The sequence below is a fragment of the Canis aureus genome, chromosome 18 (genome assembly GCF_053574225.1).
Source record: "Canis aureus isolate CA01 chromosome 18, VMU_Caureus_v.1.0, whole genome shotgun sequence".
NCBI lineage: Eukaryota > Metazoa > Chordata > Mammalia > Carnivora > Canidae > Canis > Canis aureus.
This window is the reverse complement of record NC_135628.1, coordinates 60,754,881-60,779,734: the sequence shown is the minus strand read 5'-3', so window position 1 is coordinate 60,779,734 and position 24,854 is coordinate 60,754,881. Positions and strand designations below refer to the sequence as shown.

The window sequence follows — 24,854 nt, the reverse complement described above, 5'->3', positions numbered from 1 at the left end:
CCCCACTAGCTGAATTTTCATTCTTTCTCTGTTCTTGCTAGGTGTAAAAGGGCAATTTAAAACTCTGTGAAAGAAATGTGCTGATTTTTGAATCTGCCTCACCTCTGTGGGCTGCTCTGCATGGGCCCCTCTCATGTCACTTCGTTCCATTCTTCTCTGGAAGACGGGCCTATGTCTTTTGCTTTACTGTGACCTCCAGTATGTCTGTAGGTCTTTCTGTGAACACCTAGAATATTCTTGTCCAGTTTGTAGCCAAGTGTGAAAATAATACATACTGCACCTCTTTTAAAAAGTGTTGATTTTTTTTTCTTTAACTGCTCTATTTCTATCCAGAAACAAAAGAGAAATCATGGTTTAGAATATATTTTGAAGATGTGCCGTCATGCTGCTTTTTGCTTAGTTTTGGTGAAACTAAAACTTGGTTTTAGTGAAAGGGCCCCTCAGGGAAGGACGAGGCCAAAGTGGAGAAGTGGGAGACCCCTTCCCCTATCACAGCCAAATAGGCCACCTGCAGACTGCTTTGCAGTAGCATCCAGGAGGGCTGTGCACAGAGACGCCTTTAGACCTTGCCAAGGTGTCCCTATCAGACTGCACGGCAGGCCCCGTGCTGACGTTCTGGGTCCTGGATGGTTTGAAGAGTGAATGGGCAGGCACAGTGCTAGTTTTCTAGGGATGCTAATGAAATACCATAAATGAGGGTCTCGGGACACCAAGCTCTGTCCCCTCCCAGGTCTGGAGCCCAGGAGTCTGCAGTCAAGGTGTCGTGGCCGTGCTCTCCACCTGGAGGGGCCCCAGGCATTCTGGGCTCATGACCATGTCTCCCCAGTCTCTACCTCTGTCACCACATGGTCATCTCAAATCTCCTTTTCTCATAAGGACATCTGGCTCGCCCTGAGCCAGGATCAGCCTTTGCATCGTGTGACAATTTCCACTAAGGTCTCATTTCTGAGGTGTGGTGTGGATGTGAATTTTGGAGTGCTGTGACTTCTGGAAGCTGACCTGTTCGAGAAGACACAGGAAGGGGCATATGGATGGCCCAGTGGTTGAGCACCTGCCTTTGGCTCAGGTCATGATCCCGGGGTTCCAGGATCAAGTCCCGTATTCCCTCCAGCCTGCTTGTTCCTCTGCCTGTGTCTCTGCTTGTCTTCGTGTCTCTCATGAATAAATAAATAAAATCTTCAAAATATTTAAAAAATATTTAAAATCTTTAGAATCTTTAAAAAAAAAAAAGACACAAGAAGTAGCACTTCCAAAAAGTATCCTTCATAGGGGTCTTCTAATTCTTCACTTCTTGGTGAATTCTGTTCCTAGTCTCTAGCTGCATTATTTGGTCTGGACTTCCCAACCTCCGCTGCACCTGTCCCGTCAAGGTTTCTGACTGATGCTGGTGTGTGAGTGGTTGCTCCTGACTTTTCCTGGCAGGATGAGGATGGAGCTTTCAGAGCTCACAGCCACTCCAGAGATCTGAGCCCCATGCAGTTCTTCTGCTCATGCTCAGTGCTGAAGAGGGCAGGGAGGGCACAGCAGATGTGTAGATGTGTCAACAAGCACAGTCACTGAGAGGTTATGTACTGCCCAGAGGTGTTGGCTGGATGGTATCCTATGGAGTGAGGAAGAATGCTGGAGGAAAGGCAGCCCGTGCCCTGGGCCCAGGGCAAGTGCAGGTGGGCAGGCTGTGTGCCCAGAAGCTGCCACTTGTCACAGCACCCCAGGAGTGACAATCCCAGACATGGAGCATATGGTTCTGAGTGACAGCTGTGCTCTGGCCTTACACTAGGGACTCAGAAAATGCACACACGTGTGTCTACCCACATGTACGTGCATGCGTGCGTGTACACACACTGACCCCAGGCTCCTCAAAGTCTATGGGAAACATGCTTCTCAAGTATTTCTAAGGAGCAGGCAAAGCGAGGGCCGCAGACCCGTTGTCTTTCTCTCCACATCCCTGTGTGGAGAGCCCTGAGCAGCCAAGGGGAAATCAAACGTGCCCCACCCTTGATGCTGTTGTGAATCCCCAAGGGTGCTGATGCCTTTCTGATCCCCTGAGGGCCCTGAGGTCACCCCCTCCAGCTCCCCACCCCAGGTGCTCTAACTGTATCTCTTACTACTCTTCCCTTTTGTGTATTCACTCCTCCTCGTACTACTCCCTAGTGTGGGTGGATGGGCTCTGCCTCTGCATTTTGGACTCTTGTAGAGAATGTAACTGGGAGTGCACACTGAGTTCTCCTGAATGCTGGACCAGGGGAAGTAGGTGAGTAGTCAGGCTAGTGACCTCTCCTGTGCTCCTCAGGTGGCCCCAGCAGTGGTGGGATGGCTGGAGCCTGGTTCTTCTGCATCAGGTGAGTAGATTATCTGGACAGTGTCAGGGGCCCTATTCTGCAACCGTTGTCAGTAGCAGCTGGCTGTTTGAAGGCAGCCTGTGGCATCTCCTCCTTCCTGTTTCAGTTTCCTAACATGGGCCTTGACCTCTGACACTGCCGTTCAGTCCATGTGGGGGCTGAGGTCACCATGTGCTTTATTCCTGCCCCTAAATCTGTTTGCTCTTCACTGATGGGGTTGGATTATGTTAGTCTGTTGTCACCATGTGAGGTATTTGCGCTTCCCAAAACACAAAATGTCTCGAATTCAGTTTTACTCAACATAACTGGACAAAATGCAAGAATCTTAGAGCAGCACAAATCAGCATTGTGGTGACATGATACTGCTGCTTTTCAATCAGGACAAAACAATCCTGAGGTTAATCAGTTTGTTTCGGGTAGGGACGGGCGGACTTCTATAAAAGGCCCAGAATTCACTGCTTCCTGTTTTGAACCATATGATGTCTGTTGCAACATCTGAGGTGTGCTGTTTACAAGACCACAGCCTGGACTTGATGTCTTCAGATAAAGTTGCCTGTGACATTTGAGTGTCATTTATTTCATGTGTTAGGAAATGTTTTTCTTGTTTTCTTTTTGTTAATTTTATTTATTCATGAGAGACACACAGGTAGAGACACAGGCAGAGGGAGAAGCAGGCTTCATGCAGGGAACCTGACATGGGACTCGATCCCAGGACCCCAGGATAACACCCTGAGCCAAAGGCACATGCTCAACTGCTGAGCCACCCAGGCGTCCCTGTTTTTCTTGTTTTGATTTTATTCTTTGAACTAATTGAATTTTAGACACGTTCTATGCATGCAAGCTGTAGGACAGGCGGTGTGTGTTCCTTAGGAGGCTATACCTGGCCTTCTGTCCAGGAGGCCAACAGCACGGCAGTACTGCAGGTGACTGCAGCTGAGTCCAGGGTCGTCACCAGGAGGCCCACACCCCATCCCCAGGTTCACAGATGCAGTAATGGCACATAGTCTCCTCCTAGAGCTAGGAGAGGGGAGGAGGGTGACTGATGATGGTTTCTACAAATGATTTTCTCTACAGGCTCCAAATTATCATGCATGGAAATTTTAGGAGAGGAAAATACAAACATGCTTGAGACATTTTCAGACACCACAGAAACACTTGGCTGTGCAGTCAGTGAGGGTTGGGGCTTTGGGTTGGGTTGGGTTTGGAGTTTGATAAATGCTCTCTTGGAGGCAGCTCTGCAGGTTAAGGCATCAACCCTGGCGCAAGACTACCAGCCTCACCTGTGAGGACCCCCTCCATTCTCACTGCTGCCAGTGTAATTATTAGCTATAGGTTGGAGTAAAACTTGAAAGACACACAAATTGTAGTCAGTTTTCACATTTGCAACTGATTTCCACATCCACATAATATTTCAGACTTTTGGCACCCATCTGGAAACTTGGAACAGCAGTCAGCCTGTTGAGGAGGTAATTTCCTTGATTCATTTTGAAAATGAAAAGCCACAGGGTTGGAGGCAAGGGTGGTCCTGCTTCCCAGAAGGGCCCTCAGGCTCCTCCCTGGGTTTCCTCAGCAGGGAAGGTACTGACTTGCAGATCCAGGGGCTCCTCCCAGCCCTGGAGAGCTACACAGGGGCCAGGCTCTCAGTTATCAGGAGTGGAGGGCTGTGGTACAGGGAAGGGAGCCCCTGTACCCTCCTGCTGCAGGAGCTGGGGGTGACGAGTGTGGAGACAGCTCTGTCAGCCTGGCCTGTGTGTCTGGGGCTCCTGCAGGTGTGGACAGGCATGTCCTCAAAGCATGGCGTCCCATCACGTACAACTGCAGGCAACGGGACCTCAAAGACGCTCTGGCACCTTCCCCCACTGGGTTCCTCAGGGCCCTTCAGATTTTGCTCAGCATCTCCTGTCCCCACCTCTGCCTTTCCCTTGCACCCTAGGGAGAGAAGTGTGAGCCGAAGGACAGGTGACTTGCTTTCCTCAGCTGACCCTTCTGCTTGGAAGGTGGGAAGGTTACAGAAGGGGCATCTTGACTAAAGGGAGCAAAGCCGTTGTGTCCATTGTGGAAGCCGAGAAAAATCAAGGCCATTCCACCTCAAGTTTAGCATTAGCACAAGTACAGCCAACTTAGGCCCCGGTGAATAAGAGCTGAACTTTATAGGAAAAACTGCAGAATGTCCTCAATGTCCTCGGCAGAGAATCCCATATCAGAAAGACAACAGAGCCCACGCCCATAGTAGAAAGTCCCATATTAGAAAGAACAGAGCTCAATGCCCTTGAAAGCCCGACATCAGAATGTAAACAGAACTTGAGAAATTCCTCCACCCCTTCTGAAAATCCCCTAGACCACCCTATAAAAAAACCAGCTGTAACCCCCTTCTGCATCCAAGTCCCTGCTCCGCTGTGTTGGGTATACTTGGACCCAAGATCGAGCTTGTAAATAAACCTTTGTGTGTTTGCATCCGTGTCAGCTCCTTGGTGGTTTCTCGGATTTACGATCTTGCACACAATATCCATCTAGTTGTAGGGTACAGAAACCCAGCTGGATGTGGGGGACAGTCAGGGCCTCACAGGTTTTCCTGAAAGTGCTCCAAAAGCCCAACACCACTGCCCCAGGCTGCCCCCCCCCCTTGCCTGACCATGCAGCAGGTGCAGGAGGTCAGTGAGGCTGACCCTTGTTCGGAAGCTCTGGGGCACTTGCCCTGGGAGGGGTGGGGGCAGGCAGAAGGGCACGCCTACCTCTGGGTGTCCCTCACACGAAGAGCTGTCATTACAAACCCCAAGAGAAGTGCATCTGTTACAGCAGTTACAGGCCCCAAAAGGACAAGGTGTGCATTGCAGCTCCTATCAGAAATTCCCCACCTCTGCAGTCCAGCCAATGAAAAACCATTACTGTCCTGAATTGCCCTTCTCTTATCCCTGAATACACCCGCTTTTCCTCACAAAGTAACAATTTTATTTTTATTGGTGTTCATTTGCCAACATACAGAATAACACCCAGTTCTCATCCCGTCAAGTGCCCACCTCAGTGCCCACCACTCAGTCCCCCCACCCCCACCCACCTCCCCTTCCACCACCACTATTTTGTTTCCCAGAGTTGGAGTCTCTCATGTTCTGTCTCCCTTTCTGATATTTCTTACCCATTTCTTCTCCCTTCCCCTCAATTCCCTTTCACTATTATTTATATTCCCCAAATGAATCAGACAATATAATGTTTGACCTTCTCCAAATGACTTATTTCACTCAGCATAATACCCTCCAGTTCCATCCACATTGAAGCAAATGGTGGGTATCTGTCATTTCTAAAGGCTGAGGAATATTCCAGTGTATACATAAGCCGCATCTTCTTTATTCATTCATCTTTCGATGGACACCGAGGCTCCTTCCACAGTTTGGCTATTGTGGACATTGCTGCTAGAAACATCGGGGTACAGGTGCCCAGGCATTTCATTGCATCTGTATCTTTGGGGTAAATCCCCAAGAGTGCAATTGCTGGGTCGTAGGGCAGGTCTATTTTTAACTCTTTGAGGAACCTCCACACAGTTTTCCAGAGTGGCTGCACCAGTTCACATTCCCACCAACACTGCAAGAGGGTTCCCTTTTCTCCGCATCCTCTCCAACATTTGTGGTTTCCTGCCTTGTTAATTTTCCCCATTCTCACTGGTGTGAGGTGGTATCTCATTGTGGTTTTGATTTGTATTTTCCTGATGGCCAGTGATGCAGAGCATTTTCCCATGTGCATGTTGGCCATGTCTATGTCTTCCTCTGTGAGATTCTGTTCATGTCTTTTGCCCATTTCATGATTGGATTGTTTGTTTCTTTGGTATTGAGTTTAAGAAGTTCTTGATAGATCTTGGAAACTAGCCCTTCATCTGATACGTCATTTGCAAATATCTTCTCCCATTCTGTAGGTTGTCTTTTAGTTTTGTTGACTGTATCTTTTGCTGTGCAAAAGCTTCTTATCTTGATGAAGTCCCAATAGTTCATTTTTGCTTTTGTTTCTTTTGCCTTCGTGGATGTATCATGCAAGAAGTTGCTGTGGCCGAGTTCAAAAAGGGTGTTGCCTGTGTTCTCCTCTAGGATTTTGATGGAATCTTGTCTCACATTTAGATCTTTCGTCCATTTTGAGTTTATCTTTGTGTATGGTGAAAGAGAGTGGTCTAGTTTCATTCTTCTGCATGTGGATGTCCAATTTTCCCAGCACCATTTATTGAAGAGACAGTCTTTCTTCCAATGGATAGTCTTTTCCTCCTTTATCGAATATTAGTTGACCATAAAGTTCAGGGTCCACTTCTGGGTTCTCTATTCTGTTCCATTGATCTATGTGTCTGTTTTTGTGCCAGTACCACACTGTCTTGATGATCACAGCTTTGTAGTACAACCTGAAATCTGGCATTGTGATGCCCCCAGCTATGGTTTTCTTTTTTAAAATTCCCCTGGCTATTCGGGGTCTTTTCTGATTCCACACAAATCTTAAAATAATTTGTTCTGTCTGAAGAAAGTCCATGGTATTTTGATAGGAATTGCATTAAACGTGTAAATTGCCCTGGGTAACATTGACATTTTCACAATATTAATTCTGCCAGTCCATGAGCATGGAATATTTTTCCATCTCTTTGTGTCTTCCTCAATTTCTTTCAGAAGTGTTCTGTAGTTTTTAGGGTATAGATCCTTTACTTCTTTGGTTCGGTTTATTCCTAGGTATCTTATGCTTTTGGGTGCAATTGTAAATGGGATTGACTCCTTAATTTCTCTTTCTTCAGTCTCATCATTAGTGTCTAGAAATGCCACTGACTTCTGGGCATTGATTTTGTTTCCTGCCACGCTACCAAATTGCTGTATGAGTTCTAGCAATCTCGGGGTGGAGACTTTTTACTCTACTTTCTATGTAGAGTATCATGTCATCGGCGAAGAGGGAGAGTTTGACGACTTCTTTGCCAATTTGCTTTTAATGTCTTTTTGTTGTCTGATTGCTGAGGATAGGACTTCTACTACCATGTTGAATAGCAGTGGTGAGAGTGGACAACCCTGTCTTGTTCCTGATCTTAAGGGAAAGGCTCCCAGTGCTTCCCCATTGAGAATGATATTTGCTGTGGGCTTTTCGTAGATGGCTTTTAAGATGTCGAGGAATGTTCCCTCTATCCCTACACCCTGAAGAGTTTTGATCAGGAATGGATGCTGTATTTTGTCAAATGCTTTCTCTGCATCTATTGAAAAGATCATATGGTTCTTGTATTTTCTCTTGCTGATATGATGAATCACATGGATTATTTTACATGTATTGAACCAACCTTGCATCCCCCGGGGATAAATCCTACTTGGTCATGGTGAATAATTTTCTTAATGTGTTGTTGGATCCTATTGGCTAGTATCTTGTTGAGAATTTTTACATCCATGTTCATCAGGGATATTGGTCTGTAATTCTCCTTTTTGGTGGGGTCTCTGTCTGGTCTTGTGGGGGAGGGGCCTGTTGTGCTGATTTTCAGGTGTTAGCACTTGGGGGAGCTGCTCAGCCCCCTGCCTGGTGCAGGGCTCAGTGGGGGTTTTTACCCCGTGAGGCCCCAGGAGGAACAACCACAGTGGCGGCGGCCAGCTCTGCAGCCCTGGAGTCAGCTTCCGCAGTAACTACAGAGCTCTCCATCTGCAGGGGCCTGGAGGCTCCGGGGCGGGGCCGCTGATCTGCTCACCTCAGGGCAGGAGCATCCTTGCTGTCCTGGGCCCTCCTGGCCTCTGCCTGTCCCGGGGGAGGCCGGATCCTGGGCTGTGTCCCGGCGCCCTGTGCTCCGGAGCCTGTGCTGTTGGATTCGTGCTCCTGCCCCGCAGCCCCCTCCGCGGAGCCGCCGCCCGAGCCCCCAGAGCTGCTCCCGCCCCGCAGCCCCCTCCGCGGAGCCGCCGCCCGAGCCCCCCCGAGCTGCTCCGGGTCCACCGTGGGCGCTGCAGCCCTTAGGGAGCTCGGCGCACTCTCCGGGGGCGCAGGTGTCTGTTAGTGTCCCAGGGAGCCCGAGGGCATCCCCGCCCTCCTGGGGTCCTGCTCTAACTCCCTGCGGGTGCCTTTCCGCCCGGGAAGGTTGGTGCAGCTCCTGTTTCTTTATTTCTTTTTCCCCGTCTTCCTACCTTGATAGAAGCGCGAACTCTTCTCACTGTAGCATTCCAGCTGTTCTCTTTTTAAATCTCAGGCCGAATTCGTAGATTTTCAGGATGATTTGAAGGTTATCTAGGTAATTTGGTGGGGACAGGTGACTTGGGGACCCTACTCTCCCGCCGTCTTGCCCTCCTCGACCTCGGCCTGAGATTTGAAGAGAGAACATCTGGAACTCTACAGTGAGAAGAGTTTGCGCTTCTATCAAGGTAGGAAGATGGAAAAATAAATAAATAGACTCCAGTGGGGGATAGCCCCCACGAGGAGCTGGACTAAGGCCGGGCAGGAGAGTCTCCAGGACAGGAAAGCCCAGACCAGGAGAATCAGGAACTTCACCAACCTTCCTGGACGGAAAGGCGCTCACAGGGAACTCGGGCAGGATCCCAGGAGGGGCAGTAGAGCCCCCAGGTTCCCAGGGTCACTAACAGAGGAAGTGAGGAGAGCGCCACACACCATGGGCCGAGCTCCAAAAAGTGCTGGAGCTCGCACCCAGCGGGCCCGGAGCAGCTCAAATGGTGGCTCTGGCAGCGGCTTCCTGAGGAGGGGGATGTGCGGCCCTGGGAGAGCAATTCCAGTGGCGCAGGCCCTGGAGCCCTGAGCCCAGGGGACACAGCCCAGGATCCGGCAATCCCCTTGGGACAGGCAGGGCCCGGGAGGACACAGGACAGCGAGGATGCTCCTGCTGCCGGGCACCCCGAGCTGTGCAGGTCAGTGCCCCCCACACCCGGAGCCTCCAGGCTCTCGCAGACTGGGAGCTGCAGGAGTTACTGCGGGAGCTGACTCTAGGGCTGGAGAGCTGGCTGCTGCCAGTGTTGTTCCTCCCTATGTCACCATGTGCCTGGGATGGAGCGGGGCCACCAGGAGTAGGGGCCTCACAGGATAAATAGCTCCTACTGAGCCATGCACCTGGCAGGGGATGGGCAGCTCCCCCAGGTGCACACACCTGATAATCAGCAGAGCAGCCCCCGCCCCCCAGAAGACCAGCTGGAAGGAAAGGGGAAGGGCAGGTTCTTAAACAAGCAGCACTGGAAAGCTCCAGGGGAAGTGGAAGGATTTACCGTATTTAGAATCAGACGAGACACCTCCTTGTTATTTTTTTTAAATGTTTCTTGTTTTTTGTTTTGTTTGTTTTTGTTTTTTTCTGTTTCCCCCCTTTTTTTCTTTTTTTCCTTTCTTTTTCCAGTACAAATTGTTTTCAGTCACTCTGCACTGAGCAAAATGACTAGAAGGAAGAACTCACTACAAAAGAAACAACCAGAAAAAGTCCTCTCTCTCAGAGAGTTACAGAATTTGGGTTACAATTCGATGTCAGGATGCCAATTCAGAAACACAATTATAAAGCTACTGGTGGCTCTGGAAAATAGCATGAAGGATTCAAGAAACTTCATGACTGCTGAATTTAGATCTAATCAGGCATAAATTAAAAATCAATTGAATGAGATGCAGTCCAAACTAGAGGTCCCAACGACGAGGGTTAAACGAGGTAGAAAAACAAGTGAGTAACATAGAAGACAAGTTGATGGCAAAGAGGGAAACCTTGGAAAAAAGAGACAAACAATTAAAAGATCATTAGGATAGATTTTTTTTAATAAATTAATTTTTTATTGGTGTTCAATTTACCAACATACAGAATAACACCCAGTGCTCATCCCGTCAAGTGCCCCCCTCAGTGCCCGTAACCCATTAATCCCCACCCCCTGCCCTCCTCCCCTTCCACCACCCCTAGTTCCTTTCCCAGAGTTAGGAGTCTTTATGTTCTGTCTGCCTTTCTGATATTTCCCACACATTTCTTCTCCCTTCCTTTCTATTCCCTTTCACTATTATTTATATTCCCCAAATGAATGAGAACATACACTGTTTGTCCTGGATAGATTAAGGGAATTAAATGACAGCTTTAGTAAGAGAAATCTACGTTTAACTGGGTTTCCCGAGGGCGCCAAAAGACACAGAGGGCCAGAATATGTAATTGAACAAATCATAGCTGAAAACTTTCCTAATCTGGGAAGGGAAACAGGCATTCAGATCCAGGAAATAGATCCTTCCCTAAAATCAATAAAAACCGCTCAACACCTCAACATTTAGTAGCGAAGCTTGTAAATTCCAAAGATAAAGAGAAGATCCTTAAAGCAGCAAGAGATAAGAAATCTCTAACATTCATGGGGAGAAATATTAGCATAATAGCAGACCTCTCCACAGAGACCTGGCAGGCCAGAAAGGGCTGGCAGGATATATTCAGGGTCCTAAATGAGAAGAACATGCAGCCAAGAATACTTTATCCAGCAAGGCTCTCATTCAGAATAGAAGGAGAGATAAAGAGCTTCCAAGATAGGCAGGAAGTGAAAGAATATGTGACCACCAAACCAGCTCTTCAAGAAATTTTAAGGGGGAACTCTTAAAATTCCTCTTTATGAAGAAGTCCAAGGGAACAATCCACAAAAACAGGGACTGAATTAGGTAACTTATCAGAAAGGGAGACAGAACATGAGAGACTCCTAACTCTGGGAAATGAACTAGAAGTGGTGGAAGGGGAGGTGGGCAGGGGGTGGGGGTGGGGGTTTCTGGTTGACAGGAACTGAGGGGGGCGCTTGATGGGATGACCACTGGGTGTTATTCTATATGTTGGCAAATTGAACACCAATAAAAAATAAATTTATATAAAAAATAAAAAATTTACATAAAAAATAAAGCTCTTGTCTCTTTGGAGATGGTGTGCTTAGAAGATCTATCAATTGCAGAAAGCTCTGTGTCCATGTCTCCCAGTATAAGTGAATTATTACCTAAGTATGTCTTTACTTTGGTTATTAATTGATTGATATACTTGCACCTCCCACATTCAAGGCATAAGTATTGATGATTGTTAGGTCTTTGTTCGATAGATCCTTTAAATATGATATAGTGCCCTCTTCATCTCTTACTACAGTCTTTAATTTATCTGATATGAGGATGGCTACCCCTGCTCTCTTTTGAGGACTATTTGAGTGGTACATGGTTCTCCAACTTTTTATTTTCAGGCTGGAGGTGTCCTTAGGTCTAAAGTGAGTTTCTTGTAGACGGCAAATAGATGGTTCTTGCTTTTTTATCCAGTCTGAATCTCTGCACCTTTAATGTGATCATTAAGCCCATTCACGTGCAGAGTTACAATTTAAAGATATGGATTTAGTGTCATCATGATACCTATTCAGTCCCTGTTTTTGTGGATTGTTTCCTTGGACTTCCTCTTTCTTTTACAGTGTTCCCCTTAATATTTCTTGCAAAACCGGTTTGGTGGTCACATATTCTTTCAGTTTCTGCCTATCTTGGAAGATCTTTATCTCTCCTTCTATTCTGAATGAATGAATAATCTAGCCTTCTTGGATAGAGTATTTTTGCCTGCGGGTTCTTCTCATTTAGGACCATGAATATATCCTTCTAGCCCTTTTTGGCCTGCCAACTCTCTGTAGAGAGGTCTGCTGTTAACCTAATACCTCTCCCCATAAAGGTTAGGGGTCTCTCGTGTCTTGCTGCTTTAAGGATTTTCTCTTTATCTTTCAAATTTGCAAGGGTCACTATGAAATGTCGGATGTTGAACGTTTTTATTGACTTTAGGGGTAGATCTCTCTATCTCCTAGATCTGAATGCCTGTCTCCTTCCCCAAGTTAGGTAAGTTCTCAGCTATGATTTGTTCAAATACAGTTTCTGATCCTCTGTCCCTTTCGGCATCCTTAGGAACCCCCATTAAACCTAGATTTTTCCTTCTGAGGCTGTCATTTATTTCCCTTAATCTTTCCTCATGATCTTTCAATTGTTTTTCTCTTTTTCCCTCAGCTTCCTTCCTTGCCATCAACCTGTCTTCTATGTCAATCACTCATTCTTCTTCCTCATTAACCCTTGTCGTTAGGACCTCCAGTTTGGATTGCATCTCATTTATTTGATTTTTAATTTCAGCCTTATTAGGTCTAAATACTGCAGTCATGGCATCTCTTGAATCCTTTATGTTTTTTTCTAGAGCCACCAGTAGCTTTATAATTGTGCTTCTGAATTGGCTTTCTGACATCGAATTGTAACCCAAATTATGTCATTCTGTGGCAGAGAGTACGGTTTCTGATTCTTTCTTTTGTGGTGAGTTCTTCCTTCTCGTCGTTTTGCTCAGTGCAGAGTGGCTAAAAACAAGTTGTACTGGAAAAAGGAAGGAAAAAGAGACCAAAAAAAAAAGGTGGGGGAAACAAACAAAAAACAAGGAGTGGTATCCTCTGATTCTATATACTGTAAGTCCCTATACTTCCCCTGGAACTTTCCAGTGCTGCTTGGTCAAGAACTTGCTCTTCCCCTATCCTTCCAATTGGTGTTCTGGGGGAGGGAGGTGCGTGCTGTACTGATTCTCAGGTGTGTGCACCTGGGGGAGCTGCCCCACCCTTGCCAGGTGCATGGTACAATGTGAACTGTTTACCCCGTGAGGCCCCTGCTCCCTGGCGGCCCTGCTCAGTCACAGGTACAAGGTGACACCAGGAGGAACAACAACTGTGGTTGCAGCCAGCTCTCCAGCCCTGGAGTCAGCTGCAGCAGGAACTACCGCAGCTCCTAGTCCGCAGGGGCCTGGATGCTCTGGGGGTGGGGGTCGCTGATGTGCACAGCTTGGGGCCACTGGGCAGCAGGAGCATCCTTGCTGTTCCGTGTCCTCCCAGCCTCTGCCTGTCCCGTGGGAGCATCGGATCCTCGGCTGTGTCCTCCAGAGCCCTGGGCTCCGGGGCCTGGGCTGCTGGAATCACACTCCTGGGTCAAGCAGCCCCCTCTATGGAGCTACCGCCTGAGCTGCTCCCGAGGCCCCGCTGGGCACGTGGTCCAGCCCTTTAGGGAGCTCCACCGGAGGTGTGTGGCCCGCTGTCCCCCGGGGGCACACTTCCTCTGTTAGTGACCCTGGGAACCTGGGGGCTCCACTTCCTTTCCTCTCCTGGGATCCTGCCTGTGCTCCCTGTGAGCACCTTTCCATTGGGAAAGGTTGGTAAAGTTCCTGCTTCCCCAGGACGGGGCTTTCCTGTCCTGGGGGCACTCACCGCGGGGCCTTAGCCGAGGTCCTTGGAGGGGCCCCTCCCCATTGGATGCTTCTTTCGTTCTTTATTTTTTTCCATCTTTCTACCCTGAAAGAACCGTGAAGTCTTCTCACTGTAGCATTCCAGCTGTTCTCTCTTTAAATCTCAGCCTGAATTCGTAGGTTTTCAGGATGATTTGAAAGTTATCTAGGTAAGTTGGTGGGGACAGGTGGCTTGCGGGCCCTACACTTTCACCAACTTGCCCCATACTAGGCTTCATTTTCTGTTCGTTTTCCAGATGCTTTCGGTGTAGGCTTAGGTTTTGTATTTGACACTTCCTGATACCTGAGGTAGGCCTATATTGCTATATATACTTCCCTATTAGGATTGCCTTTGCTGCATCCCAAAGGTTTTGGATTATAGTGTTTTCATTTTTATTTTCTTCCATGACTGACCTTGAGCCCTGGAATCTTTTGCCTGGCCTCCATGTAGCTTTGCGTTGACCTGCCATGGTTAGGGGAGAAGAGAGAGGTGCCATGGTAGACCAGATGTCTAGTGTGTTGTGAGGTGGAATTAGAAGAGGAAAACAAAGGCGTGGGTAGGTAGGAGAGGGAAGGCAGAAGACGGGAGAGGGGAAGAGGAGTAGGAAGGGAAGGAGGGTTGGAGGAGAGAAAGGGAAAGAAAAAGAAGCAAAGGAAGGAAAAAGAGAGTGAGAAGAAGAACAGAGGAAGGAGATTAAGAGAGAGGGGATTGGGAGAGAGGGAGTATGGTATGGAGGGGTCAGAGAAGGGGAAGGTGGAATGAGGAGGGGGAAGGGCTGAAAGAGGGGAAGGAGAGAAGGAAGGGATGAGGAAGGCTGGCATTTACTGAGCAACTTCTTTTTTTTTTTTTAAAGATTTATTTATTTATTTATTTATTTGTTTATTTATTTATGATAGACATAGAGAGAGAGAGAGGCAGAGACACAGGAGGAGGGAGAAGCAGGCTCCACGCAAGGAGCCGGACGTGGGACTCAATCCCGGGACCCCAGGATCATGCCCTGGGCTGAAGGCAGGCACCAAACCGCTGAGCCACCCAGGCTGCCCCTACTGAGCAACTTCTTCACGTCTGACACTGGGTTCAATGCTTTCCAAATGCCCCCAAGTACATTTCAGAAAAGCACCACACTGTATAATAATCTGGTATCCCAGTCAGCCTGGGCTGTGTAACAAATACCACTGGACAAGCAGTTTAAACAACAAATATTGATTGTGTCTCAATCCTTGGATCTGAAAGTCCCAGATCCTAGCCTGGGTGGGGCTGGTTCCCCCCAAGGCCCCTCTCCCTGGCATGTACATGCTGTGTCCTCCCCATGTCCTCAGGCAGTCATCAGCCTGTGTGTCTCTGTGCTCAGTCCTCTCTTCTGATAAGGACTCCCATCATATGGGATCAAGGCACATCCTACAGACCTCCTTATGCCTCAAAAACCTCTGTAAAAACCCCATTTCCAAATACAGCTCCATTCTGAGGTCCTGGGGGTTGGGGCTTTGGCATGTGAATTTGAGGGGACATGGTTCAGCCCATAATATATTCTTAGTATAGAACAGGGAAGGAAAAGGAATATAAGACAGGATAATTCAGAAAGGTGCACCCTTGTATGGGTATAGCTGGGATATAGAATGGATATGGTTTCCCCAAATCTATGACAGGCCAGAGCAGAGAGATCATGGATCTTGATGGAGGAGGCCCCCCACCTACTCCTGTCCCTGGCTCTGAGGAGAGCCCAATGCCTCTAAGTCCTGGCATTCTGTACAAATGGTCAGGGGGTTGGCATCATGAGTCCAAAGGCAGAAAAATTGCCTCAGAGGCACTGAGAAGGAGAGTCCAGAGAATGTGTGGATTAGGGATCCACTGCCCACATTGTAGAAAGAGACTCTGCCAGCATCACAGTCCAGAAGAGTGCCCACCTGATGCAGGGGTTCAGAAGGGTACAGGCGAAGCCTCAGGAAGGTGAGTGCCCAGAATGTCTGCTTTTACAGCTCCAGGGCCCAGAATCGATGCTTGGAGGCCTTGGGAATCCTTCTCTTTGGATCCAAGATGTCCAGACACATGCCCAAGTTCCAGGACTTCCTGTGCCCCACCCAGTAATACTTCCAGCAGAGAACTGCTCCCAGGCCGGCTCACAGGGGTCCTGGTTGAATCTGAGAGGATGTCAGGCAGCTCCTGGTCAAAGAATAGCCATTTCACATTCTTCCCGTCCTCAGACAGAGCTAGTTTTGGGCTTGCGGTGTCAGGGTCCAGGGATGGGCTGACTGTGGGAAGAGAAGAGGGTCAGGTCTGGGGGTTTGTGTCCCTAGCTTACATTCCTGCTTGGAGGGGACCCCAGGACTTCTGGGAGAGGTGACCACAGTTTCTGGGTGTCCCTGTGCTTCCAGCTTTTTCTGTCCAGGACCCCATGGAAATAGGCCACCCAGAATGGCTGAGGCAGCTCTAGGTGGGAACCAGGGGAGGATTTCTACTAAAGCGGGTACATAGCTAGCACACAGTGAGGTCTACTGACCTCCTGGGGCTCTGTGTCTCAGTGTGTGTGTGTGTGTGTGTGAGAGAGAGAGAGAGAGAGAGAGAGACAAAGACAGAGAGACAGAGACAGAGACAGGGAGAGGCAAGGTGAGATAGGGAGAGATACAGAGACAGAGACCAAGACATAAAGAATCCGGCATAGATGAAGAGAGAGATAGTGAGAGACAGAGACAGAGAGACAAGGAGAAACAGAAAACACAGATAGGTACACACAGAGAGATAGAGAGATAGAGAACCAATATATTCTGCTACCAAGGACCTTAAAGTAAAACCAAAACAACCCCCCCCCAAAAAAAACTTCACTTGATCCCCACTCACCAATTTTGGCTCAGCTGCACAGACAATAATTTTGATGTTTTCCTCCCAGCTGTCTCCAGGAGGCATGTCTCTTCATGTGTCATACTAGCCAGTTTTTCAGGGTCATGTTCCCATTCTAATTTTTACTCTACTTTTCACTTGCATGGAACATAACCAGCTCTTCCCTCAACACACTGTATCTGCAGACTTCAGCAGTGAAGCTTTCCCTGGCCCTCCAACAACTCTGCCCAACTGTGCTCAGATATTATTTAATTTTCAAGAAAAATTTTTGAAGAGTAATTTTAGGTGTGCAGATAAGTGGAGCACTCCATGGTTCACTTTCCTCAATTTCAATGCCAGATATATGCCACGGACTCCAAATTCCTAGCTCCAGTCCACATTTCTCCTGGAGCGCAAGACTTGTAATATCCAAGGATTTATCTGATGTCCCCAGTTGTATATTGAAAACATTTCAGTCTTAAGAGGTCTAAGATGATTTTCATTCTTTTGCCTAAATATATCTTGTTTTGCCCCAAACCTTCTGTTAGATGGAGCCACCATGGGCCGAGGAGCTCATGCTGCCTAGGGTCACCTTGGGTTCCTCACTCTGCTTTGCCCTTGCTGGACCCTGTTACTTGTGGCCCCAGGACCCATTTTGGGGCTGTTTCCTCTCCTCCATCAGCACATCTCCTCTGCTTAAACCCCCTCACTCATTTTGAACCATGCTTCACATAACATCCAGACCCCTGCCTGAGCCTTCCATGCTCTGCAGGTGTGGACACCCACAAACCCTGGTGCCTCCTCTACATACTCAGCTCTCACATACCACAGACCCCATTCTCCCTGCCATGGTTGGGGGTCCACCTCTCTTTCTCCCAAGGTGGTGACCCCACTGTCGCCCAGCCCTTCAATTGGGTGTTACCATCCCACCATCCTCAGGGGCCTGGACATCCCACGTGAACTCTTCTGGCCACTTCATTATTGTATTCCAGTTTGTTCCTACAATATTTACCCTGATTAATTCTAGTTTCAGTTAAAGAAAAACTACTGGCTGATGGCTTGCATCCTCACATACATTCTATGCTCCATGAGGTCAGGAGGAAGCCATTTTATTCACTAATAGATGTCTGACTGCTGGCATAGGAGGTGACTGGTCACTATTTTACGTGAATGAATGAGTGAATGAATGGATGATTGGCTTCTCTCTGTTTCCTCATAGACCCTCAACAAGTGTCTGTGCTCAGGACATGTGTTTCCAGATGCCCTGACACTTCTCATCTGCCTGGTTCATGGTCTGCAGCTATACCCTTCCCTGTTCTGGGGGTTCCTTATCCATGGCCAGACTGTACCTTCTCTACCCCAATCTCCCACCAAGAGAGTGTCCTGGGGTAGAAAGTCACTGGTTCTGCACTCTCTGTGGTAATAGGTTGCCTTCCAGTGGCTGGCTGTCTTGCTGCCTCCACTCTGCAGGTCTGTACCTCAGCTAATAAACAGGAGCTAAGGTCTCCCACGACAGCCAAAACTTGATGTTTAGAGCCACGTGGCTGCCACTCAAGAGCATTTAGGACAGCACTCCAGCACTCTGGAATAAAAAGGAACACACACACACACACACACACACGCCCACACCATACACACAGGCACACAGACATACACCAGTGCATATGCATGAGTATGTACACACACGGATGCAAACATATGCACATTAAGGTACAACACGCACACACAGCACACACATACATGTGCACATAAACACACAGGCCAGGGACACAGGCTTCCAGGCCCCAGTATGGGCCTCACCACTGATGATCACGTCTTCTGTCCTGCCTGCAAGAAAACAGAAAGATGTGAAACTGCGGGATTGTGCTGATCCAATGGGGCCAAAGTTCAAGTTCGTGGAAGCTAAGTGAAACAAGACTTAATGAATTCTAGCTGTGATCCTGTGAAACAGGAACAAATATAGGTTCTTCAGTGGCCAATAAAGCAATAACCAGGGTCATTTTCTTTTTAAGGAAGGCTTTTGTGAAGCACATCCAGATGGTCTAGGCTTCCCACCTCTGTCATGGGGACATCTGTTCCCAGGCTGGGGTCTGAACACTATGGGCAAGGACATAGGAGGCAGGGAGGGCAGTGGATGGGTAAGTGCAACAATGCAAACTGATAATCCTGCACCCACAGCAGGATGCTGTCACATGACAGGCACGTTGATGCTTTTGTCACTTGAGAAATTCTCAGGATGCTCTCATCACCCCGGATTGATAGACCCTCTGGGGCTCAAAGTCAGATATCTCTGTCTCTAAGACAGAGACCCTCCATCGTTCCTGAAGTCACCTGCTGAAGAGCAGCTGCACACCTCTCACAGTCAGAGGATTTTACTGGGCACATGGTAAGTGGGCAGTCCTCGAGCTGTGTCCTGGGCAGGCCTCTCCCATTCCTCCCATGCTTGAGGGTGTGCACAGGAGAGACTTTATGCAGGGCTCCACACCTGTGCCCTGGCTGGAAGGGGTGCTTCTGCCCTACCAGGGCCTGCTAACCTTGGGAGCACTGCTCCTCTGCTCTGTACCGTCTCTCTTTTTCCAACTCCACCTTATTCCTCTCCCCCTTACATTTCTGGAAGAGACAGTAGATCCAGCTACGGCAAGCCCTGCTACAGTGAGGATCAGAGGCAGCACAGTTCTCCACGTCATTGATGGCAAACCTCAAGACAACAGAGCTAAAGGAAGTCTGGTAAGGCAAGATATCAGGGTAAGAGAGCACCTGTGTTCTTAGGACACACCCACTGCAGGGTTCATGAGTCAGGGAGCATGATGTCTCAAACTAACCTGAAATGACTCAGAGAACACTACTCGTGTTTGTACAGACAAATTATGACAGGTGCAAAATCAGGAGAAATGGTAGATGAATGGCAGAATGTTAAACCCTGGGTGTGTCTGCACAGCATTGTGCATGATATTCTTGCAAATTTTCTGTGCGTTTGAGTTTTTTTTTTTTTTTAGAAATGAAAAGTTTAGATGAAGTTATGAAGTGAAACTGGGAAGCCCTCAAGGTCTCCTTCTGAATGTGAAGGTAAGGTCCATTTGGACAATGGAATATTGTTTAGCTTTAATGAGAAAGGGACTATTGGTACAGCCACTGTAGAGAGCAGGATGAAGGTTTCCCAGAAAATTAAAATTGAACTACCACATGATCCATCAATCCAATTCCTGGTTGTTTATTCAAAGAAAATAAAAATATTAACTCAGAAAGATATATGCACCCCTATGTTTATTGTAGGCAGAGTCTGCAGTGTTAAAATACGCAAGATATGGAAACAGTCCAAGTGTCCATTCATGGATGAATAGATTAAAAAATATATTTATACAATACATATATTTCCTATAAGGAATAAGGAAATTGGGCCATTTGAAAAACATGGATGAATCTTGTGGGCATGCTGCTAAATGAAGTAAGTCAGAGAGGGAAAAATATTGGGTGGTATTATGTATACATGGAATCTAAGATAAAAATAAAACAAGAAAAACCCAAACCCCTAGAAAGCCAGAGAGCCAAGTACTTAATGGAGAGAAAAGACTGGTGTTTTCCAGAGGTGAGAGATGGGGGTGGGTGTAATGGATGAAGACAGACAAAAGGTACAAATTTATAGCTATAAAATAAGTTCTGGGGAGGTGATGTACAGCATAGCAACTAAAGTTAATATGCAGTGCTGCATTCTTGGAAAGTGTAAGAGAGTAGATCTTAAAAGTTCTCATTGCAAGAAAAATATCCTGTGACTATGTGTGGTATTGGATATGAGCTACTTATTGTCTGGGGTGCCCCAAGCTTTTGAGGCCTGAACAGAACAGAACACTCACCAGGCAAGTAGCTCTTGGCCACCTTCCTCCTCTGGAGGAGGGAGCTGATGATGGAGCAGGAGAGGCCCTCCACATCCCTGTCCAGGAGAGTCACATTGGACACCACGCTGAAGAGGCCCGTTGTTGGAGAGGCAGACAGGTTGGTCACAGAAGGTAGGGATTGTCCCCCGAGGTCTCTCCACTCCACTTGGGGCTCTGGGTACCAGCCCTCCGAAGTGCACTGTGCCCAGACACCTTCACTCTGTCCAGGTCCCACTTGGATTTTGGGCTCTGAGCCCAGCCCTGTGGGAAGAGACGCCCATGCCAGTCTCCACAACAACCGCCACTTCCAATCAGAAGAATACAGATGCTGAGAATTCCACCGGTATTAGGGGTTTCTCACAGACTACTTACTCTGTGTAATATTTCTTTGCCATATGTTACCCTCGTTCCAAGAAAGCACAAGACCAACCAGAAAAGGCCCAGAAATGAAAAAAATCCCTATTACAAAATTAGTGTCTTTTCCTGTGTCTCTGTCTCTCTTTCTGCCTCTGCCCTTCCCTCTCTATCTCTGCTTCCCTCTTTATGAGTTGGCTGGGTAAGGGAGAGGAGCAAACGTAGAAAACAAAGCCAGGTGCCTGAAACTGTGCTTTCTAGAAACACTGTCCCTGCTGCAAGCATGTTAGTGCTTCTTATGGGACATGCTCAGGCTCTGGCCATAAAGGGGTGATCATCAGCTGGGCATGAGCTTTGGGGGCAAGCACTCGGGGAGACTAAGAGTGCCAGGAGCTGGCCCTCACCTGCCACCCTCAGCCACAGTGTGGTCTCTGCAGACATGATGCCATCTTTGAAGTTGCAGTGGAAGGTCCCATTATCAAGAGCAGTGACATTGTGAATCCTCACTGCGGCTTGGCCCTGGGCCAGCCTGGTGCTCAGGAAGGTGGTCCTTCCCTGGTACTCTGCCATCTGTTCATCCTGCACATCAATCCCATTCTTATGCAGATGCATGGCTGGGGATGGCTGGTCCCTGTACCACCGCAGTTCCATGTCCTCGGCACTGATATTGAGGGACAGGTGGCATGGTAGATCCACCTCTTCCCCAACCACGGCCAGAAGAGGTTTGTCAGGTGCAAAGACAGAGAAGTCGGCTTTCCCTAATGAGAGCAGATGGGCAGGCATTAGCCAGGCTTGGTGTGAGGAGACCAGGGGCCCTCCCACCCATCCCCAAGGTCCCCTGGGAAGGACTGCTTGGACCCTTGGCTGACAGCTGAGGTGGAAGGTGCCAGCCCAGCCCTTCTGGCATCATCTCCATGCACAGGGCATCCTCCTAGTATGGGGAAGGGGGAGCTCTCCTACCGTTTCCAGAGATGCTGCAGGACAGGAGCTGCAGAAATATGAAGAGGATGGAGCAGCTGGGTGGGCAGATGCCTGGACCACGCATGCCTGCTGGGGATGGAGAGACCTGAGCCTCACGCATAGGAGACTGAGTTCATTTCTGTCGCTGTATCTCTCTGTCTCTGTCTCTCTTTCTTATTCTGTGTTTGTGTCTCTGTCTCGGTGGGAGGCCATGCACCACCAGTAGGGTAATGGGAGTGAAGGAAACATGGCCAGGGGAGAGAAAGGTCCCTTGTAACTCTCTTGACCCTCATACTCCCATAGAAGTTATTCATCCTAGAGTCAGAGAGATGGCAGCCCCACCTGCTCTTGTGTCTGTCCACTTGAGGATATCCTTTCTCTTATCCTCACCTGTCCTCAGATGCCACGGACACATTCTCCAGGGTGAATGGGCTCCGTCTCCTTAACTACTTCTGTAAGAGTATTGCCTGATGTCAGGCTCTGTTCTGTCATGAACACAGGCATCCTGGGGAGAAAATCCACCCTCTGCTTTAGTGAAATGAGGTCAGAACTATATCTGCCCATCCCCTTAAACCCTCTCGTCTCCTGTTTCTCCCAAGGAAGCTCCTGCAGCTGGAGGAGGGGGGACACAAGCCCCCTTTGTGACAGCCCCTGAGCTCTCCCTGTCACTCAGGAATAGGGACAGGGTGTAGAGAGGAAAGATGTAATGAGTGCCCTGAAAATGGAATCACTCACCTGGCCCAAATCCAGCTGTTGGCTTCCCAGGAAGCCTCTGATGGTCTCAAGGGAATTAATTTAGTTCTCGACAAGTTCCATGTGGGACACAAAATAAGCCTCCTTGGAGTGATGGGAGAGAGGAGCAGCTGACTTCTGTGGTTTCTGTAGCGTTCTCCTGTTAATTTATGTAAAAACAAAACAAAACAAAAAAAACAACTGTGCCTCTGGCAGTTGCAAGGGGAAAAAACCAAGGGCTTCCTACTAGGTGTGGTCAACAGAATGGACACACTGAGTGTTGAGGAGCAAGAGACTGGTAGCAGGAGATAAAGTGTGAGAGGGAGACCAAGCAAGGCAGCCCTTGGAGGGATGCTTGCCAGGGATGCCAGGAGCCCGGGGAGGAGACATGGCTCTCCAGGTCTAGGATTCAGGCCAAGGGCAGAAGCTGGGGATTCAGATAAAGTTGCTCCATTATCAAAGCCCTCCAGTCCTAGACAGGCTGGCTGCTTTCTTTGGGAAAGTTTCTCATGACCAGGTTGAAGTTGGTCAGATTCTGGCATTTCTTTTGGAGACTCCTGTGCAGGAACTCAGACAACCTCTTCCTTCATCTCTGAGGCCATGGTAGTCTGCCCTCAACGGGGGTCTGACTTGGGTTCAGAACCTCCACTTCCTTTACCACCTGAGTAAGTCCCTTGACTAAACCCTCCCTGTTCCTCCCTCTAGTCGACTCAAAAGGTAGACATTCTCTGGAGAGTTTTGGTTGGAACAGAGGTATAGGGAAAGCTGACCAGCCTTCTTGGAGGTGGGTGTTCAACTTAATTTCCCAGATATTATGGAATAAGGGTTTGTGCCCCTCTCCAGAGTCAGTGCTCACACAAGGGCAGATGCTGCCAACCTAAACCCTGGCCTTAATTCCCCTGGGGAGCAGAAACTATTTGGTAAGTGAGTTGTTCCTCTTTACATAAACATGCAGAATTATGCCTGCCACTCATTTTCATTTCCCTGTGCATTGCCTTAAGCAGATAATGACATCAGCTAAAACCCAACTCCAGTGTATTTATGAGTCAGCATGGAGAACTGGGGACTATGGATTTGCCAATGGTGATGGAAGCAGGAAGTAATGGCAGCCTAGGAGCAAGGATCCTGAAGGTGGATTCAGATGGACAGGAGTCTTTACTAGGTATGAGCTCATTCATGGCCTGTAGAGTTTTATCTGAGTAGCAAGACCTAGAGAGGACATTAACCAAGCCCCTCAGGGACATTGTTGAGCCTTCATTGGGGTCAGGCTCCCCGAGGTGCAAAGAGAAGACAATGTGGAAGGGCACATACAGAAGGCATATAGTGTAGGTTTCCATTTCCATGAAATGTGCAGAAGAGGTAAATCCAGAGACAGCATATTTGTGGGTGTTAGGCAGTGGGGATGGAAGAAATGGATCATAACCACCTACATGTTTGTGGTTTTATTCTGGCGGGAGACAGAGGTAGTGACTGCACAAGGTTGTGAATTTTCTAAGTGTCACTGAGTCGTTCCTTTTAATGTGATTGATTTAAATTATGTGAATTTCACCCCAATTCATAAGAAAGAAAGAAAGAAAGAAAGAAAGAAAGAAAGAAAGAAAGAAAAAAGGAAAAAAGAAGAAAAAAAAGTAAGGGGTGAAAAAAATCAATATAGGAAATGAAGAATGGAAAGCAGTGGAGAGAGGGCAAGATGGCCGAGGAGTAGGTGCTTCAACTCACCCAGCCCCACCAATTTACCTAGATTACTTTCAAATCATCCTGAAAACCTATGAATTTGACCTGAGATTTAAAGAGACAACAGGTGGAACACTACAGAGAGAAGGGTTTTTGCTTCTAACAAGGTAGGAAGGCTGAAAAAAAAAAAGAAAAACAGAAAAGAATCAAGTGGGGGAGGGCCCTGCAAGGAGCTGGGCTAAGGCCTGGTGTGGAAAGCCTCCTGGACAGGAAAGCCCAGTCCTGGAGACACAGGAACTTTAAAAAATCTACACCAGAATCTTCCCAGATGGAAAGGGGCTCAGCAGGGAACTCAGGCACAACCAAAAGAGGGGCAGTGGAGCCTCCAGGCTTCCAGGGTCTCGGATAGAGGAGGTTCCCCACGGGGGGAAGCGCGCTGTAGACTGTGGGCCTAGTTCAGTAAAGGGCTGGAGCCCGCACCCGGCGGGGACTTGGGAGAAGCTGGTCAGGTAGAGAGGTCTGCGCCCTGCTGCCTTCGGGAGCCACGGAACTCAATTCCAGCAGCACAGGCCCTGGATCCCAGGGCACTGGGATGACAAAGCCGGTGATCCTGCACTCCCCCTGGGACAGGCAGAGGCGGGGAGGGCACAGGGCAGCGAGGACTCTCTTGCTGCTTGGCGCCTCCAAGCTGTGCAGATCAGCACCCCTTGCCCCAGAGTACGTAGGCCAGTGCAGACTGGGAGACTGCAGTAGTTACGGGGGAAACTGACTCCAGAGCTGGAAAGCTGGCCACCACCAGTGTACTTGTTCATCCTTGTTTCACCGTGTACCTGGGAGGGGCGGGGCTGCCAGGGAACAGAAGCCTCACGGGATAAACAGCTCCTACTGAGCCTGGCACCTGGCAGGAGGTAGGGCAGCTCGCCCAGGTG

At 48.4% G+C, this 24,854-nt stretch overlaps 2 protein-coding genes across 11 annotated transcripts in view; one reads left to right on the top strand and one right to left on the bottom strand.

The window, feature by feature from the left end:
• The window catches only part of LOC144289218 (synaptosomal-associated protein 47-like), a 33,850-nt gene extending 29,086 nt beyond the window's left edge, over nucleotides 1-4,764 (top strand). Inside the window, exons 5-6 of one of the 5 annotated variants that reach the window (XR_013357212.1) lie at nucleotides 2,291-2,339; nucleotides 3,755-4,764. The gene's annotated coding sequence lies outside the window, so the exon portion shown is untranslated. Of the gene's footprint in view, nucleotides 1-41; nucleotides 697-730; nucleotides 1,196-2,290; nucleotides 2,901-3,754 lie in introns of those variants that run through there. The other 4 variants (XR_013357211.1, XM_077857454.1, XM_077857455.1 and 1 more) reach the window with 4 other exon arrangements.
• Nucleotides 4,765-14,402: 9,638 nt separating this feature from the next.
• LOC144289215 (butyrophilin-like protein 10) lies at nucleotides 14,403-22,579 on the bottom strand. Of its 6 annotated transcripts, none has more exons than XR_013357205.1 (7): nucleotides 22,255-22,579; nucleotides 21,910-22,024; nucleotides 21,520-21,609; nucleotides 20,964-21,317; nucleotides 20,185-20,466; nucleotides 16,355-18,160; nucleotides 14,403-15,768 (listed from the first exon to the last, which is right to left on the bottom strand). XR_013357205.1 is itself a non-coding variant. In XM_077857451.1 (6 exons), the coding sequence occupies exons 2-6, from the start codon at nucleotides 21,932-21,934 to the stop codon at nucleotides 19,033-19,035; spliced, it is 765 nt and encodes a 254-aa protein (XP_077713577.1). In that variant the 5' UTR covers nucleotides 21,935-22,024; nucleotides 22,255-22,574; the 3' UTR covers nucleotides 18,175-19,032. The 6 variants fall into 6 exon arrangements, 1 of the variants encoding a protein (XP_077713577.1); XR_013357206.1 differs by having other exon boundaries at nucleotides 17,683-18,160; XR_013357207.1 differs by having other exon boundaries at nucleotides 21,520-21,606; nucleotides 22,255-22,577.
• Between the last annotated feature and the right edge of the window lie 2,275 nt (nucleotides 22,580-24,854).